The sequence below is a fragment of the Nesoenas mayeri genome, assembly GCF_963082525.1.
Source record: "Nesoenas mayeri genome assembly, chromosome: 22".
Taxonomy (NCBI): domain Eukaryota; kingdom Metazoa; phylum Chordata; class Aves; order Columbiformes; family Columbidae; genus Nesoenas; species Nesoenas mayeri.
Genome location: NC_137572.1, coordinates 3,978,702 through 3,995,849, shown reverse-complemented (window position 1 = coordinate 3,995,849; position 17,148 = coordinate 3,978,702). Strand labels below are relative to the sequence as shown.

At 52.3% G+C, this 17,148-nt stretch overlaps 1 protein-coding gene across 2 annotated transcripts in view; it reads left to right on the top strand.

Annotated features, from left to right (window-relative positions):
* The window catches only part of LOC308048760 (protein CEPU-1), a gene marked incomplete at both ends in the record, with an annotated part of 282,261 nt that overhangs the window by 155,217 nt on the left and 109,896 nt on the right, over positions 1-17,148 (top strand). The window contains one exon of one of the 2 annotated variants that reach the window (XM_080358061.1): positions 15,369-15,453. In XM_080358061.1, coding sequence (XP_080214187.1) covers positions 15,369-15,453 — 85 coding nt within the window. Of the gene's footprint in view, positions 1-15,286; positions 15,454-17,148 lie in introns of those variants that run through there. The other variant, XM_080358060.1, reaches the window with a different exon arrangement.

Here is a 17,148-nt window from a genome sequence, read left to right as displayed (position 1 = left end):
TGATGGTGCCGTGACCCATTTTGATACCAGCTTGGAGAGCAGGAAGGTGTAGAGGACATTGCTGGCAGCAGATTATGTGCACAGTGCTACCAGCCCTCCTGTTTTTACTGCAGGTCTCGTAGGTCTCATCAGACTTGATGCTTTTCTTAATGTTACTGGCACCGTGCAATTGCACAGGAATCCGGGCTCTTGTTGAGCAGCAGCTTTGAGATACAGAAAAAAAGACACAGAAATACGATGGGAACTTGCAGGCTAATAAAACCAGCCTGTCTTCATTACGACTGTTGTTATTTTAGATGTCAAAATGAAGGTTTGGGGTGTCTACCTTGGAGTATTGGAGGCATGGAGGTGCTCCCAGGGAGGGTTTCTAAGGGGGTTGGGTTGTAGTAATGGGAAGGAAAGTCCTGGAGCACAGGTTTATAAGGGAGCTGGGGAGGTGCAAGGAGCTGTAACTCATCCCTTTTTTTATTTAGGAGAACCAGTGATAGACAAAGGCGAGATGGCATTTAAAGCAGTGCCGAGGCTGGATGGTTGTGTCCCCATGTTGGTGGGCTGGGACAAGCAGGATGTCCCATGGTGGGGACAAGAGGATGCTGGCAGCATCCTTCCAGCTTGCCCAAGGAGCATCTTCCTTTCCATGGACCAAGGGGTGCAGAAATGCCAAAGGAACGTGTGTTCCTTTTCAGAGGCCGTTACAGGGAATCATTAGCAGGTGACGGTGCAGCAGAGGAGCTGTCGCCATCGGCGGCTTTGGGTTAATCTGATCTGAAGGGTCCCCTTGTGAATCCATCTGGAGCGGTCCCCGCGCTCCCTGTGAATGCAAATTGCAGCGTGCGAGCTCCCGGTGCTTTTGGCAGGTTGAAGGTAGATTAAAGATGCTGATGCATGAGAGATTTTTGTGTCTCCACCCATTCAGTGTGCTCCTCGCTTGTCATTTTGCCCCCGTTTACCCATTGCCAAATGCACATCAGGGTACGGCGAGTAAGGATGGAGAAAGCCACCTTTGAAGCTCTTCCATTGAAGCAAGTTTAATCCCCAAAAAGCACCTTTAGTGTGAAAACCACATGGTTTCTTGGGACAGCATCCATTTTTCCAGATAATTTGATGTTTTCCATTGGGAACATCTAAATCTAGATGGTGGCTGAGTTGCCTCCACCTGGGAGGCAACTTACCATGTTGTGTCCCACCTAAAGGGAGTCTGTCAACCCCATGGGATGCTTCCAGGGGCTGGGAGCTAGCTGAAATGTCTGTCTTGCACTAGCTGAAATGGTACTTCCAAGGAAAAATAATCCATTCCATGGAATTTATAGTTTTTGGGAATTTTTGCTGAGATGGGGAAGTTATGAGAGTTTCTTTTTTTTCATTTAAAAATATATATATATGTTTGAGTTTCAGTGGAATTCCATTTACTATCCAGCTCTCCGCGAGATACCATTTCTGCAGGCAGCGTATGACTTTCTTTTTCCCCCCTCAGGAAATTTTCTAATATCAATTTAATTTTGACTCTCACAACCGCATCTATTCCGCGGGGAACCTGCTCCACGGCCTCGCCGAGAAACTGTTTCCTCTTAGCTGCGAGTTCATTTTCCACTTTAAAAACAGCGTTCAGTCATTCCTAATGAAAGATACAATCAACTTGCAGGCTTCATGGCTTATCCAAGCCCCTAATGGGGCTGGGGAAGTCATTCCTGCGATAGCTCAGCTCTTATTTCCCATGGTAGGAGCGCTTGCACCTTGCAAAAGATGGATTTCACTGGGTGAAACTGCACCCAGAGGGACTAGAGCCGGTCCACACGGATAAAAATACAGTATTTGCTCCTTGGGGATGTCATCTCGCATCCCGCAGGGATTTTCCCTCCTCCGTAATTGCGGTGATGCTTTGTTCCACAAATTCTGCACGGCTTCTGCAGGAGCAGATTGTAAAGAATTTGGCCCTGCTAGACTTAAAACAAAGAAAGGGGGGAAAAAATAAGAGCAAAAGCACAGTTTGTGTCCCATCTGATTGTATTTTCACGCCCACACGTCTCCTCTGCATAAATGTTTTCGGAGCGCCGGGGGAATAGTCTGTCGTTGCGGCGACGTGCTGTGCGAGAGAAAGGGTTTGGGTTATTGGGAGCCCTTGCTGAATTACGCCATGGATGCGGTACCTCGCGTCCCCTCCTGTGCCCGCGTCTTCCCATTCGCAAATGCAAACAGCACCGGGAGAATAAGATCAGGTGGAGATTCGGAGCAGCGGGGGACCTGTAAGTCACATCGGATCTGCCTGCCCGGCTGGGACTGGGCTGCTTGGGTAACCCCAGTTAATTTTAAATAAGCTCCCATAGCACCGGGGATCCAAATGGGACCTAATGGAGCTGGGTGGGAGTTAATCAGCTGGGTATTTACCCAGCCTTGTGGCCTCTCCCCTATTCGGGATGGCCTCCTATGTTCCAGATGGCTTGTCCTTCCATCGCTGCGTCAGAGGAGGAAAGGATGGTGGTGCTGAGAAAACGCCTTTGGGAGCACAATGTGCTCAGACGTGACCCAGGGCAGGGGCTGTAGGGGTGAATTTGTCCCTTTGGCTGGGACTGGATATTCTCTCTGCAATGGGCTTTTAAGTTTCCTCCCCCCCAGCCTGTCCAGTCCTGAAGAATCAACATTTCAAGAAGCTGAGAGATAAAGAAAAGCTCCAAATCATCTTCTTCCCCCCAACCACCAAAAAAAAAAAAGGATGAAAAAGGATGAGCCAACAGGAAATTTTAATTTAAATGTTTGCGTACAAATTACCTGACAACCTAAACAGAGAGGTTTTTCGAACCAGCACTCTAGCCTTTCGTTAAGGGAAGATTGAAGCATCTCGACCTGACAGTTTCAGAACTCAACCCATAAAGCTTCTGAAGTGAAAAATTAATCCGAAGTAACCTCTTTTTCTGCTTCTCAAAAGCAGATTGGCTTTTGATGAATGCTTATACCTCCTCAATAGATCCCAGGCAACCGAGCCCAGCTCTTGGATGGTCATGATCCCCGAGGCATCGGGGGCTGGTTTGCCTGGGGATGCTCTGGACATTTGCGATGTCTCTGCATCCTCCTCTCCTTTTGCTGCCCATATCAGTCCATGTCCATCCTTCCTTCTCGCAAGTGTCTTTTTCTGCTGCCTTTTATCCCTTGGAATCTGCCTTATGGGATTAGGCACGAAATGGAGGGTTGCAGTATATAATAGCAGGGCTGTAATTACCTGACGAACACAGTGTAATTACACCGTGGTAAGGCTTTTGAGTAACCCCACCACCACCCACTAGTTCCCTATAAGTGGAATTTCTCTGTATTTCAGCTCTAAAGTTACCTACATCTCCACAATTGTGGCTTTGGCTTCCTGGTCACCGCGGCTGTGCGCTTTTTAGCATTCGGCGACACTACCGATACTGCATTTACACTCTAATTAATTTGCCGCCGTGGAGCTAAGCCTCGGAAGTCGTCTGAGTGCGGTGGAAATTGCAGGTGTGGAAAGCGGAGCCGCCGTGCAGTCATCCCGCGATCGCTGCGTAATCGCAGCTCTCATGCTGGTAGCGTAGAACCACGGTCAAGTCTTTTGGGACCTCCCCTGGGTCTCTTGGCACGGGTTGGGTTGGGCTGAGCTTTAGCAGATCCCTCCAGCCGGGCACAAACCTCCTTTGATTAAAGGCGAGGAAGCCACAGTTTGCTCTATCCATCCTTTATGCAGCTTTGAGCCCATCAGCCCAGCTTGGTGGCACTGCTCAGCAAACTTTGGGTCCGGCTTGACGAGCGACCCGAAGCTAATTGCTGACCCCCTCGTGCATCTCCATTAAAATGAGCATAGCCATTTTCCTGCCTTTTTGGAGCTCTTTGAGATACACAGATGACGAGTGCTGTAACATAATGGATTTTTATTATTATTAAGCTCCCAGTGACTCTTTCCCTGTCGGCGTAATAGGGCTAATGAAACATCCCCACCGCTCCTGGGAGCTGGGAGGACAATTTGGTCCGGTTCTCCGCAGCATTTGCAAGAGGCGCAACGCTGGGTTTTTGTTATTTATTACAGATCTGGTTTACTTAGCGCTGTGTTTATTGAGTGTGTCTCCCACTCGCAAATGCCGAAATACGGTTCCCAGCACCATTCCCAGTGCCAGGGAACCTTCTTGCCACCACCGAGCTGCCAGCTGGACTTGTTGTGGACTCCAACTCGGGACAGTGGGCCAGGTTCCTCCCTGGTGTAACATCATTGACTTTAATTAAGCTACGCCAGGGAGAAATTTGGCCCGGCTTCGTTTGCTAGCTGCGCGCCGATGCCAGTCGAAAGTCACGGCGGGTGCCAGCAAGGGCTTTAACAGCCCGATTTCAATGTGGGACAAAAGTCCTACAATCTTCATTTGGTGTGGGGCACCCATGTTTCCTGATGGGGAGAGAAGGGGGAATCGAATGTGCTTGTTATAGGGTTTCACATCTTGTGTTCCAGGTTTCATCTCCCTGTTCTCTTCCCCAAGTGCCTGGAGGTATACAGGAAAAAAAAGGCAAGGAGGGAAAAAATGGCCAGCGGATCCTTAAATAACATGAACACTGTCTCAAAGCTGAAGAGCTGCTGCTCTCAGGCCCTCTGGATCAGACCCAATTTGCTCGTTATGTGGTTGTAATTGCCATCAGAGCTGTGTTTGGAGCAAAAAGGTGGCAAAGTCCAGGTGGCAATGGGCACCGGGCTCACCACTGCATCCCAACGCAGGGCAAAACTTCGGGAGGGCTCCCGCCGTCCTTAACTCAGGGTCCTGAGTACGGTGGCCCCCAGTGACAGTCACAGTGACGGCCACCACTCTCCATGATCCGCCCCAGCATCCCCCGCGCTGCCCGGGGTGGCCGCTTTCCAGGGAGATAATTCAGTCGCGGGGTTCAAAGCAAAGTTCAGGTTTCCGTGCTGGCGGATCTGGGGCAGGGGTTCAGAGCGTCTGTATTTTCTCCCGTTGCCGTCTGAAGTGAGGCACATCCAAGCCTTGCAGCCCTTGGCTTTCATCCGCCTCACCGCAGGCGTTTGTGAGCCGAATCGGCTCTTCCATTTTAATTTCGCCTGGGCTGTTTTATGTACTGGTTTTACTCTGTAAATGCAGGTCCTTTCTTTTTTTTTTTCTTTTTAAATATATATAATTAAGTCTAAACGCAACAAAATTGTGGGGTTTAGTGCATCCCCCCTTCTTGGTCTGCTGGGGAGGTGGGTGCTGTGATAGGGTCCCCTCCCCAGCATCTCCAAGGACCTTTTGTACCCGCGTCTGTGCGTCTCGGGTTATCTGAGGACACGGGGTGCAGAGAGCAGCAGGTTTGACGACAGCAGGGACACGTATGGAAAGAAGCTGCGGTGCAAATAGTTGGAAACTGCAAACTTGCAGTGATGACTTTGCCAAGACGGGGGGAAAAAAACGCGCACAAAAGCGTGTAAGTTCGCTTTGTTTTGATATTCAAATACTCCTTTGCGTGCGCTGTGTGTGCTAATGCGTACACGGCTGTTGTGGCATTATCGGAACGAAATATTCAGCTGATTCCTAACAGAATTTGTGTTTCACAAGCTACTTGGCGATGTTTGCTTGGAAACAGAAGCGTAGCTTTCGGAGCCTGTTTCTCCTAGGGGGTAATAGCTGGCCCCAAACTGCTCCGCAGGTTTTGAGATGTGGGATTCAGGGAACATCTCCCAGCAGGCAGGAACAGGGCTCCCAAAATCCCTGCTAGAAAAGGAGTACAGCGCTAATTCCCCTCCTTAGCTCCCTACGGAAAGCTCAGGAGGAGCCTTCAGCCCCTGGTCCCTCCACCACACGTACCAAATGGCTGCAGAAAAGACACTAAGGGATGTGCAAGGCTATTTTGTGATGGCTGCTCAGCTTCAGCATCCCAGCCCTTCTCTCTCCCACCACCATGGGCTCCACGCCTGGGTTCCGCGGCTCAGGCTGGGTTGGGCTCTTAGGCCTTCGTTCCCACCGAAATGAGCAGCAAATCAATGCGGCTCTAATAAAAGATGATTGGAAATTGCTAATAGGAGCGTGGGAGGGCAGCCCTGCCTCCTGGAGCCAAGATGAGTATGGATTTTCTGGTGCCAGGGACTGTAAACACTTCTGAATTCCCCAGGGAGCTCAGCCTCTCCCTTTGCCCTCATCGTTCTCCTCCAGCCTTCAAAGAGGAGCCTGGTAAAGGCAATTAGCTGGATTAATTAGCTGGCGGTGGCAGGGAGGGCTCAGCCTGCCTGCTGGAGTGCGGAGGAGTGAGTGGGAGGGGTGAGGACTAAGCATGAAAGGCTTTGCTGCCCCGGCCAGAGCTGGGTCCCCATCCCAGGGTACGTGCGGAGGGCCGGGGAGGGGATAAATTATGCCAGGGAGTTGGGGCACAGACCGGAAAGTTCTCAGTGCCTTGGTGCTGGGCTTAAATTTTTGCTCCTGATAGCTGCTTGCGCTAGGCGCGGCTTATTTATGGACTAGAATCGCCCCCACTCCTCTTCCTCCGACAGCATCGCGGTCCCAGCGCCCCGCAGCATCCCGATCGCCGATAGATCACGGCCGATAAACACCGGCAGCCGAACCCCCTCCCGCCCTTCGTGGTGGTGGTGCTGGGGAGTGATGTATGGAATCCGAGGCGGTTTGATTCATACGAGCTGCGTTCACCATGCAGAACGGGCTGTCACCCAAACATAATAAACCTCCTTGTTTTAGTGGCCCGGAGTGGCTGTTGGGCAGGCGGCAGGACGGGTTTAGATCCTTTTCCAAGGGAAGAGGAGTGTTTTGAGGAAGACTGATTGCGGGTGCAAACAGTAAATAATAATTAAAGCCGTGTGTGAAGGCTGTGGCGGGGAGCAGGATCCCGTCATGCTACGTGTGGCACCGATGCCCTGCAAGGAATGGTCCCTGACCCGCGGTCTGTAAGGTGTAAAAGGATGTTGCAAGGAGCAGGGGTTGCCAGCAAGCTGTGAAGCGCCTGTCCCTTGTCACCAAGGAGGAAAGGTGGCACAGTCCTAGATGCTGTGCAAGGATGCTGAGCAGGATGACTGCTCTTCATCATTACTTATGTCCAAGGGAGCTTCACCAGGAGAGGCAAAACCCTCCTGGGCGTCTGATTGCCCCTTGGTGTATATAACCCATCGCTTGGACTTGGAATTTTTGTCCTGCCACGGCCCTTGCTTGGATTCCAACCAGCTTGCAGGAGGGGTTTTCTTTGGAGTAAATGCACCAGCACAGGGTGTGTGGTCATGAGTTGCTGTGGCCTTGTCTCTCTGTTTTTTAGGCAGCATCTTGGGTTATGATGCCCATCTCTGCTTGGCATCAGACCTGCCTTGGTCCCTGTCCCTCGGGATGCTCTGCCATCTCCTGCTTCAGGGTGTGATACCCAAGTTCCCGTCCTCCTCCGTGCCCTGCAGCAGCTCATACATGTACACAGTGCCGAGGCAAAAATGTATGAATGGGGGGGAAGAGTTAACCACGTTTATTGAACTGCGAAAAAGGTTGTTTTTATATCCCTTTATTGGAATATAAAGGCAGCTTTTATAACCTTTTAAAGGGGCATAAAAGCAGCTTGGAGAGTAGAGAGCTCGCTCGGGTTGAAGGCATGGAAAAAGAGAGAGGGAAGGGAGGAGAGCAAACATCTGCTGCGTTCGGGGGTCAGAAGGAACTGGGGGTGGTTGATGGGGCTGCTGGGACCCCAGGTCCGAGTCAGTTGTGGTGTCATCTGTCTGGGGAGGTTTGGAGCCATCGCTGCAGCTCACATCCCTGGCTCTGGGTTTGGACATGTGTTCCTCCTCTCAGTGCCTGCAAAGAACTCTCTTGGGAGGGGTACGCGTTGTCCTTAATGAGCTAACCTCTTTTATTTCATTTCTCTCCCCGGTCCTCTGTGAATAAATTCTGCTTTGGCTTCGTTCCTCCTGGAACGAGGGAGGAGAGCGGCTGCAAAGGTCTCGCTTGGAGGCAAAGTTTGCCCTGCAGACTGTTCCAGCCTCTCCCACGACACCCAACCTGTCCAGTAGGACCAGCTCAAAAACTCGGTGGCCTGGGCAGTGTCGGTTAATTTGCAACGCGTTTGCATCTGGGGATGCCTGCAGCATTTTGGGGCAAATACAGGGGTGGTTGGGATGCTGTTGAAAAGAGCATCTCCAAATGCAGGAGGAAGCTCCTTCCACCTCCTCCAGGGCTCCTGGGCAGTGATGCAAAAGCATTTGGTGTTGCCGGTGGTTACAGCCTCGTGCTGGCACGCTCCTCCTAAGACAGAAATGGGTTTTCTTCGTCCGATGGGAGAGATATTCCTTTTTCTTGTTCACGCAGCGGTCGGTCTGACGCGACATTAAAAGAAGAGAGTGACCTTTACACCGGTCTGCAGCTCAGGGGAGGGAGAGCTGAGCCCCCGTCTGCAGCAAGGCACATTTTGAATATGGATAGGTCGTGAGCCTCGGTTACCCCCGTGCCATCTCCCAAATAATAAGCTTCTAGAACTAATGCTCTGGGGCCGTAAAGAGGACGGGAATGGGAGCAGCTGCTTCTAATTTCACTTCATGGGGAGGGAGGTGATGCTGAGAGCACCCCGCATTCTCCGCACATATTTTTCATCATTATAGGCAGAAATGCCAGAGCGGTGACAGATATTAATGCAGTTCACGCCGGGAGAAAATCTTCTTTCCATCAGACTCAATGTGCAGCAAGAGGGCAGTGCCATTTGCAGCCCTAGGGAGGATGTGTTTGAAAGGTGATGTGTTTTTTGCCCAGGAAGTTTTATTCCAAGATGAAGTTGGGTTTGGAGAAAGGGCACCTGAAACTGAGACACGGGATCGCTCCATGTCCTCGCTGCGGAACCGAGCAAAGGTGCATTTGCACAGCGCTGGGAATTAATTAGGATTTCGGTGCCCACCGCAGAGCCCTCCACTGGCATTAGCAGCAGCTGTGGGTCACCATGGGGGTGGGCATTGTCCCGCCTGCCACATTTTGTGACCCAGGGTCCTATTCTGCCCTCAGCCTTGACCCCCAGTAATGCCATGAGGTTTGCAGAGTTACTCTACGCTTCCTTGCGCCCCTCAGCCTTCTTTTATTTGCTTATCCCACTAAATATTCATCAGTAACATTTAAGACAAAGGAAAGAGATAATTACAAGGGGAGAGTTTTTTTGCAGTATTAAAGGTTAACAGAATTCTTGGCATTTGTGCCTTGTCGATCTCCATGTAATTATGCTCATTTCCCAGAATTCAGAGGCGACTGTGCCTGTTAACGCTCAAAGATGGTACCCCGGGAATTAAATTTATGAGATCGTTTCTCAAAATCTTCAGATTCAAACCAAGCATCTTGCTTAATGGCATGACTATTATTAATATTATTCTTGGATGCACAGCGCCGCGGGGGTCAAAGGACCAGCGGCAAAACTAAAATGGATCCAGGCAGGCAGCAGCGCACCCGGCTTTTGTTCCCAAGGAGCAACCGAGCAGTTTGGCTTGGGAAATAAGACTTAAGGTTGGCAAAAGATGGTCCCTGCAAAGGTACAGGTGTTCAGGTTTGAGGTACATCTGGAAAAGCCGCTTTTTTGGCTGATTGGGAGGCTGAAAGCAAAGCTTTTTGTATCTCTGCACCCTGGTTTGAAGGTGACAGATCCAGGTCCAAAGGCACCTGCAGGCAATAGGCAAATTAGCATCTCCAGGTGGGTCCAGTTTTCAAAGATGCTGAACACCTGGCGGTGGGCTGGGGCTTCACTGAGAGCTCCTGAGCGTGCTCAGTGGCTTGAAAAAAGGGTTTTCTGGGGTTCTGCTCTTAAAAGCTGCCTTTTGTTTAATGGTCTGGCCTGTATCAAGATATCTGCTCCATTTCTGGTGCCTGGTTTGCCTGGACCAAGCGGTTTCTGGTAGGAAAGGGCTTGGTTGGGGAAGGGATATGGATGTGGTGGTGGGGCAGCGTCAGCCAGGGACATGGACCTTCTTTCTTCTCCTTTTCAGCCTATTCAGCTGTTTCGCTCTCCCCGTGCGCACTTACTCCTGTTAAAACGCAGAGTGGATTGAGTTGTGGAGTGCGGGGTTAATGTCATGCGCTTATAAAATGCTGTTAGATGGCTAATGGCAGGGTTTTATCCCATGTCGTCAGCTGGCGCCTGATTCATGCCAATCAAACGCTGCTGTGGATGTGGAGCATAAAGGCTGCTTTTTGGGGTGTTAATATGGCAACATAACCTCACAACAACGCAACAAGGAACAAACAGATTTATATAAAACCAATAGTGATTTGTGCCAAGCCTCAGTCTCAGCTCATAACTTTTGCTGTGCCAGCGTGGCTTAGCATCTCCTTAGTAATTTTTATTTAACTCCTTGTATAGATGTTTAATATTAAGGCTGCGCATATGGAGGTGTCACTTCACAAATACGCATGTTGTGTTTGCTGGGCTGTTGTGGAAGGCTTAAAATGCTGAGAACCGTGGGAGAAAGGAGGAATCCCAAAGGAAAAGCCAGGCCTTGGGGACTGCTGTGCGTCCCTCCCCGAGCCTCGTGTCTCAGTTGCAGCATCTGTAACGCGCATCAGAGCATCCTCAAGGATGCTGCCGTGCATCTCTGCGTAGACGAGCGGTGGCGGTGCTGTATGGAGTGGCTTGGCCTTTCTTTCTCCTCAGGTGGTGCATCTTGGGTTACCCTTTGAGATGCTGCAGGGAGATAAATCCTTTGCTGGGTTTGGCTTTGAAGCAGCAGCTTAGAACAGGGTTTTTTTGCAGGGTGGCTGGTCCTCCAGCCCCTCAGCTGCAGCGAGCGGGAGGCAACGCAGCTAATCCTGCAAAGGGTTAACTGGTGCTTGAAAATCCCCTGAGCACCGAGCGACAAACCCAAGCCCAGCAGTTTTTTTAAAGGGCAAAGAAAACGTTCCTTTATTTTTTTACGGCGAGGTGCAAAGGCAGCAGCGCAGAGGATCCCGACGTGGCTTCAGGGGAAGGCTCCCAAAAGCACACTTCATTCCAATTTAATAGGACGGTTACTGTAGGTTTATATAAAAGCCAGTTAAATATTAATAGCATCTTTAGCGGGGATTAATGGGGTCTCGTGTGTTGTTTTTAAGCCCTGCGAAGAGGGTGCTGGTAGTCACCGCCTGTTTTCAGGGACTGAGTGCCAGTGAGGATGCTGCTCGCATTCTGAAAACTGGCCTAGAAACAGCCCCAAATGGGCAGTTTCTCCAGCTCCGCTCAGAAACGCCTTTGGGCTCAAAATGGCTTCAGCCAAGTAAGGCTGGCAATCATTGTTTTTTAATTGGGGCCACCGTTAACGAGGGGATGACGGCCTTTGTGTCTGCGGTGAATGGTTGTGGGCGTTGGGGACTCAGTGGTTGTTCAGAAAAAGTTCCCCCGGACTCTGTGTTGTTCACCTGACTAATACCAAGAAAATTAAGCACTGTTTTTTGCTACTCTGGGCTTATTGGGGAATAATGTGGTATGCGATAGCACAAATAGGGTTATGAAATCATGTTTTCCATTTGGAAAGAACGAGAATGGCTCGGGCATAAATTATGTTTCTGATCATATTTGGCAATTTGAGATTAAAAATAAATTTCCACTTTGGGGTTATAGATTGCCATCTATCAGCTTTGTGAAAAGGGAAAAAGAATTAAAAGAAGGATCTGGCTGTACAAATTGCCTGGCCATGACCTACTTATTGAAAGTAATTTTGACTTCTTTTTCAATAATGAAATCTTTCAGTGCAGGGAGGTGCAGTGTTGTACGTATATAGGTTTGCAGGCAGGTCTATAGGCGGGGGTTGCATGGGAGGATATATCAGCAGTCCCTGCGAGCAGCCATAAGCAAAATAGATGGTAGAATTGCATTAGCGATTTCTGAGAACGCAGGAAAAAAAGTGTGGCAATCGTGTTGTTTTACTTGCCAGAGGAACCTTGACTGCAGTTTTGCATCTGGTTATCAGCCTTGGGGACCACTCAAGTGCACGGATTAGATGCTTAGGCTCGGTTTTGCTCCACAAGCCCAGTTTGCTGGAAGGCTCCCCAGCCTTGCAGAAGGAACTGGGGTCCCTTGGGAAACACTGGCTGGGGCTAAACACCACTGTTTTTCCTGGGGGACATTTTTTGGGAACCAATTTGCTTAAAATGAAAGCCTCAGTTGTCTGGTCCACATGAGCAAAGGACAGACAGATGTTTCGGGAGTCTCTGAACTGGCGCTGCCGCCCTTCACCCCATCCAATCTTTGTTTTTAGTGGAAAATGGAGTAAATATCAGTTGAAAAGGGTTTGGCCTGGCTGACAACCCACCTCCATCCCCGCCGCTGCTTCCCTTCCCCAGCGATGCCAGCGCTCGCTTTGCTTCTGCTGCCCTGTTTGTGGTCTCTGCCAGGAGAGGGGGCCTGTAGCCTTGCTAGAAAGCAGGAGATGGATACCGAGATAAATATACATAGCCCATGCGTCTGCTTTGCTCTTTCTGTTTGTCTCCTGCCTGTTGCTCCCAACAGAAAGAAAAAAAAATAAAAAGAAATACTTTTATGTAAGTAGGAAGAAAGAGCAGAAGCTGAAAGCACGAGGTTGTGTTTCATGCTCGGATAGGTCTGGCTTTGCAAGCCGTGTTCAGCAGACTCTTCTTCTGCTGTGGTCAAAAACCAAGGAAGGAAAAAAAGGCTCTCTCATCCCTGGAGGAGGCTACAAAGCTCTCTTTCTCTTGCTGCTGAACCTTCACAGCTGGACTCAGTTGCTGGCTCCTCTGCTGCTGGAGCAACTGAATTATTTAAAGGAATCTTGATTTCGTTTTCTCTTTGCTGTTTTCATGCATTGTGTTTATTGTCTATAGATATTTTTATAGTCTGAAGCAATTACAGCTGTCAGAAAAGAGACGAGCTGTGACAGGCTGATTTATATGTGCATCGTATGTGTGTGAAAGAGGGAGAGCCGGAGATGGGGAGATAGACCAGGGATTCTGCTGGGCTTTAGTATGCAGGAGCCGGTGATATTGGATTTAAATTCCTTGGGATTTTCAGGCAACGCTGATGGCCTCCTAACAGTGGGCCAAATTCAGCCCTTGCAAGGGCTGAAGCTGCTCAGCAGGTCACGTTCTGACCCAACCTCACACGTTTTCAGCGTAGGCAGGTGCTTTCTCTCGTGATTTAAGATGCTCCCGGCAATCTGGGCTGTGTTAAAAGGTTAACTGGCTGTGGTGATTGGAATCCCTTTGGTTTTGCTGACACAGGAGATGGTCTCTGCCCATCCAAATGAGCGGCCTCGCCAAGAGAGAGAGCTCTTGCATGATGAGCGTGGTGATATCCTGGGGGGTCCCCATCCTGCCTTAGGTTTCTGAGCCCCCTCCCATGTAATTTGCAGGCCCAAGGCTGCCGTTCACCTCTCCTCTGCCCGAGTGGAGCAGAGTGAGCTGCAGAGATTAAACTCCTCCTGCCAAGAGCTGGGGAAAGCTCCTGTCTCCTCTGCGGAAACACAGGACTGGAGGCAGCACGTCCCACCAGGGCTCAATTCAAGGAGCGGAGCCTTCAGAAGAGTAAGAAGTAGAGTGACTTGCAAAGCAATCCCCTTCTCATATGACCTATCAGCGCGCACAATAATAATAAAGCTTTATTTGATTGAGTGTTTCCTCTGCCCGGCACAGCTCATAATGTTTTAGAGATTAAATAGCACAGTTAGTGAATTAAGCAGTAGTTTACAGGGGATTCGGAGGCTCCAGGGATTAGTAACGGGCTATGGATCCTTTCACATCTAGGTCACCAGTTTGAATCCAGCTCAGGTTGGCAGCGATTTCAGGGGAGAAAAAAATCAACAAGAATGGTGGTGCCGTGTAATAGCTGCAGAGCACGCGGTGGGAAATGGAGGGAGGACTTTTGGATAAGGTCCTGCGTTGCGGAGAAGTCATTGGGGACAGTGGGCGGGAGAGGCCCTGTTTCCCCTAATGCCGGGCTGCTGCAGCTCGGGGGGCCTTCCAGGGGTGCAGCACCCCAAAAGCTGCATCTCGGCTGCTCGTTCTGTACTTGCTTGGCGGCTCCAGGACTTTGCGCTCTGAGGATGGCTCCCCGGCACCTCTCACCAGCATGAAACTGTGCCTGGAAATATTAATGTGTTTAGCCGCTAGCGGAGAGAAGGAGGAATTGCGAGGCATAAGCAAATGCAATATTTGTTAAATTATGAGCTGATAAAAAGTACGCGGGGACCGCGATCACGGCTGGGGAGGAATTCGCCACTTGAGCTCGTGCTGTGTGTCTGCAAGGTGCAGAGGACCAGGAGGGGCACGCTCCTGCCTCTCCTCCTCACCACCCGCCTCACTTGGATGGGGAGGGGGGGAAGAAAAAAAATCGCCCCGTGCCTCAGTTTCCCCTTGTGCATAATAGCTTTGCTGCTCGGAGAGGGGATGGCACGGAGGTAGAGGAGGGCATATGTTAGAGGTGCTGGGTGCAGGTAAGCACGCTGGGGAAGTGGGGGGGGGGGTCCTGACATCTCGTCCCCCGAGGAGCGCGGCGCGGCAGGGGTTAAGGCTGGCGTGGGCAGCCTGCGCATCGCTCCGCTCCCCTCCGCGGGTGTGCGGGGCTCGGGGCGTGCGGGAGCCCGAGTGCCGGTCAGGGATGGAGCCGCTGCCATGACAACCCCGGGCACTCAGCCTGCGCCCCGCCCGGGGATGCTGCCGGCCGGCGGGGCTGGGATGCTGCCGCCGCCGCCTCGCCCGCTCCCCCGCGCCCCCTGCTCCCCGCTTTGCGGCTGAACGGGCAGCTCAGGGGCTCCGGCACCCCCACATCCCGGCAGATATCCCCCCCCACCCAGCATCCTTCATCCCATCTGGACCAACCCGCCTTTGGGACACGACAACGGGGCTGGTGGAGAAGAAACTGCCGGGCGCCTCGGAGGCCTTTGCCCGCTGTGCCTTTTTGCGTCTGGACTCGTGTGCCGGGGGTGTTTTGTTGTTGTTGTTGGGTTTTTACTGGTTTTTTGGACTGCGCTGCGAAGTCGGGAGAAGCGGGGGGGCGCAGCCGGGCGGCTCCCCCGGCGCCTCCTCGGACTCTGCTGCCCGGGAAGAACCGGCTCGTCCAGCGTCCGGCACCTTTGCCACTTCTCCTCCTCCTCCTCTTCCTCCTCCTCCCCCTGGCCCTCCCGTCCTCCTCCCTCACCCGAGGATCCTGGGGACTCCCTCGGATGCCGCTCGGCAGGCTCAGAGCTCGCAGCCTGCCTTGCCGGGGGCTCTCCTGATCTCCGTGGAGCTCCGCATCGCTCGCCCCGGTGGTTTTGCTCCCCCCCGTCCCCACACACACGCACCCCCTCCCTCCTTTCCCCCCCCTTTCCCCCCTTTTCGGGTGTGTTTTTTGCCTGTCGGAAAAGTCCCTGCTGCCCAGGATGGGGGTCGGTGGGTGCTTAGCCCTGCCCTGGAGGTGCCTGGTCGTCCTCTGTCTCAGGCTGCTCTTCCTTGTGCCCGCAGGAGTGCCCGTGCGCAGCGGAGATGCCACCTTCCCCAAAGCTATGGACAACGTGACAGTGCGGCAAGGGGAGAGTGCCACGCTCAGGTAGGAGCAGCCGGATTTTTGCCTTTTGGGGCATGGGGGGCGACCCGCTGGACAGGGAGGGCGGCCGGTGTCTTCTGGGACGTGCCTCAGTTTCCCCGCGGGGGACGCATCCTGTGGATCGGTGGTGCGGAGCGGGCGCCGGGCAGCAAGCCGAGAGGGAGATTTGGGTGCCGGGGGACTGGGCTTTGGCTCAGCTCCCCTGTTTGTCTCCAGGATGATAAAAAGGAGAGTGCGATTCCCTCTTGGCCCCCTGCCCTACCCCGGTGCGAGGCTCCTGTTGTCGGTAGTCATGGCTCGGGTACATTGGTTGTGTTTGTTGGGGGTAAACATCACTGTGCTCCTGGGGTGCAGCGCCCGGGGTGCATTTATATGTGTAAACCAGCCCAGCCTGGTGACAGGGCGAGTTATTGTCCCTTGCGTTGGATTTTGTGCTGTCTCCCCTGCCCAGACCTGCTGGGATGGGGCTGTCTCCAGGCAGGGGGTTGCTGCTCCTTGGCAGCTTTAACTCTTTGAGGTGGGGGACAATGTGGGGCTGGGCGTTGCAACGAGGGTCCTGTCACCTGCAGCGGCAACCTGAGAGGTGCAGGGGCTGCCGGGGAAACTGGAATTTTGATCGGTGTAACTTCTGGGACGTCTGATGCCCAAATACTCGTCCCTCTCCTCGCAGCAGATGGGCGCAGTCATCCCAGAGGATGTTCGATAGGGACGTGAAAAATAATAAAGCCAGGTTTTAATTGCGGCGCTGGGAAGCGGCGCTTGCAACTCCGGCATGCTCGGGAGTGACTTTGCTCTGCCGGCGCGTTGCGTTAGGTGACACCAACATCTGCGGGGCCAGCTGGGTGTGTGCGGCGAGATCTGCGCTCCGGCTTTACGCCAGCGAGTGGAGCAGGGCCAAGCCAGGGCAGGGAAAACCTGAGGAGGAATTTCAGCCAGGGCTCTTTTTAAGCGGCGGGAGGACTTAAATCACAGGCTGGGTTTAGCCCCTGGGAATGTGAATCCCCTCCCTGTGTATTTCCTGCAACTCAGCTGTTTGCAGCTGAGCTTCTACCCCCCCCAAGCCCTTGCACGTTCCCAGGGGGGAGCTGTGTCCTGGCCATTCCCCTAGATTTCTCTTGCATCATGGCACGAGTGGGCAAAGTGGCTTGGAAATGGGTGGCCGAGGGTGGAGGACGGTGTCTGGCTTAGGAATTTGCCCCACTGAGCATAGCTAAAAAAGAAAGAAAATATAAGAGTAGCTTGTGCAAACTTAGTGGAAGGAGGTGAATTGTTCGTGCTCTGCTGGGGGCCTGCAAAGGGCTTCTGGCACAAGGGTTTCCAGCACAGATAATGCTGGTGCTCTGCCCCCCTGCACTGGGTGCTGGGTGGAGAACAAAGGAAAACCGGGGTGAGTCAGCAGGAGGGATGTTTTCCTTCTGTCCGTCAGGCCTAGTGGGAAGGGGGGACATATCCTGCAACTGGGAGGTGGCCCTGGAGGGGGACAGCAGCTGTTTGTCACCTCCCCGGGGCTGTCGGGTGCACATCCCACCCAGTTCAGCTGGGGAGCCGGTCTGGTGGTGAGGGACGTCTGTCCTTACACAGATGCTTCGTCAGTTGGAATGTGCCCCAGGAGACGGGCTCGTGGGCTTTGGAGTGTGCAAACTGTGCGGATGATGTTCGCACTGTGCGGGTGATATTCCTGCTGTCCTGCCCCTAGAG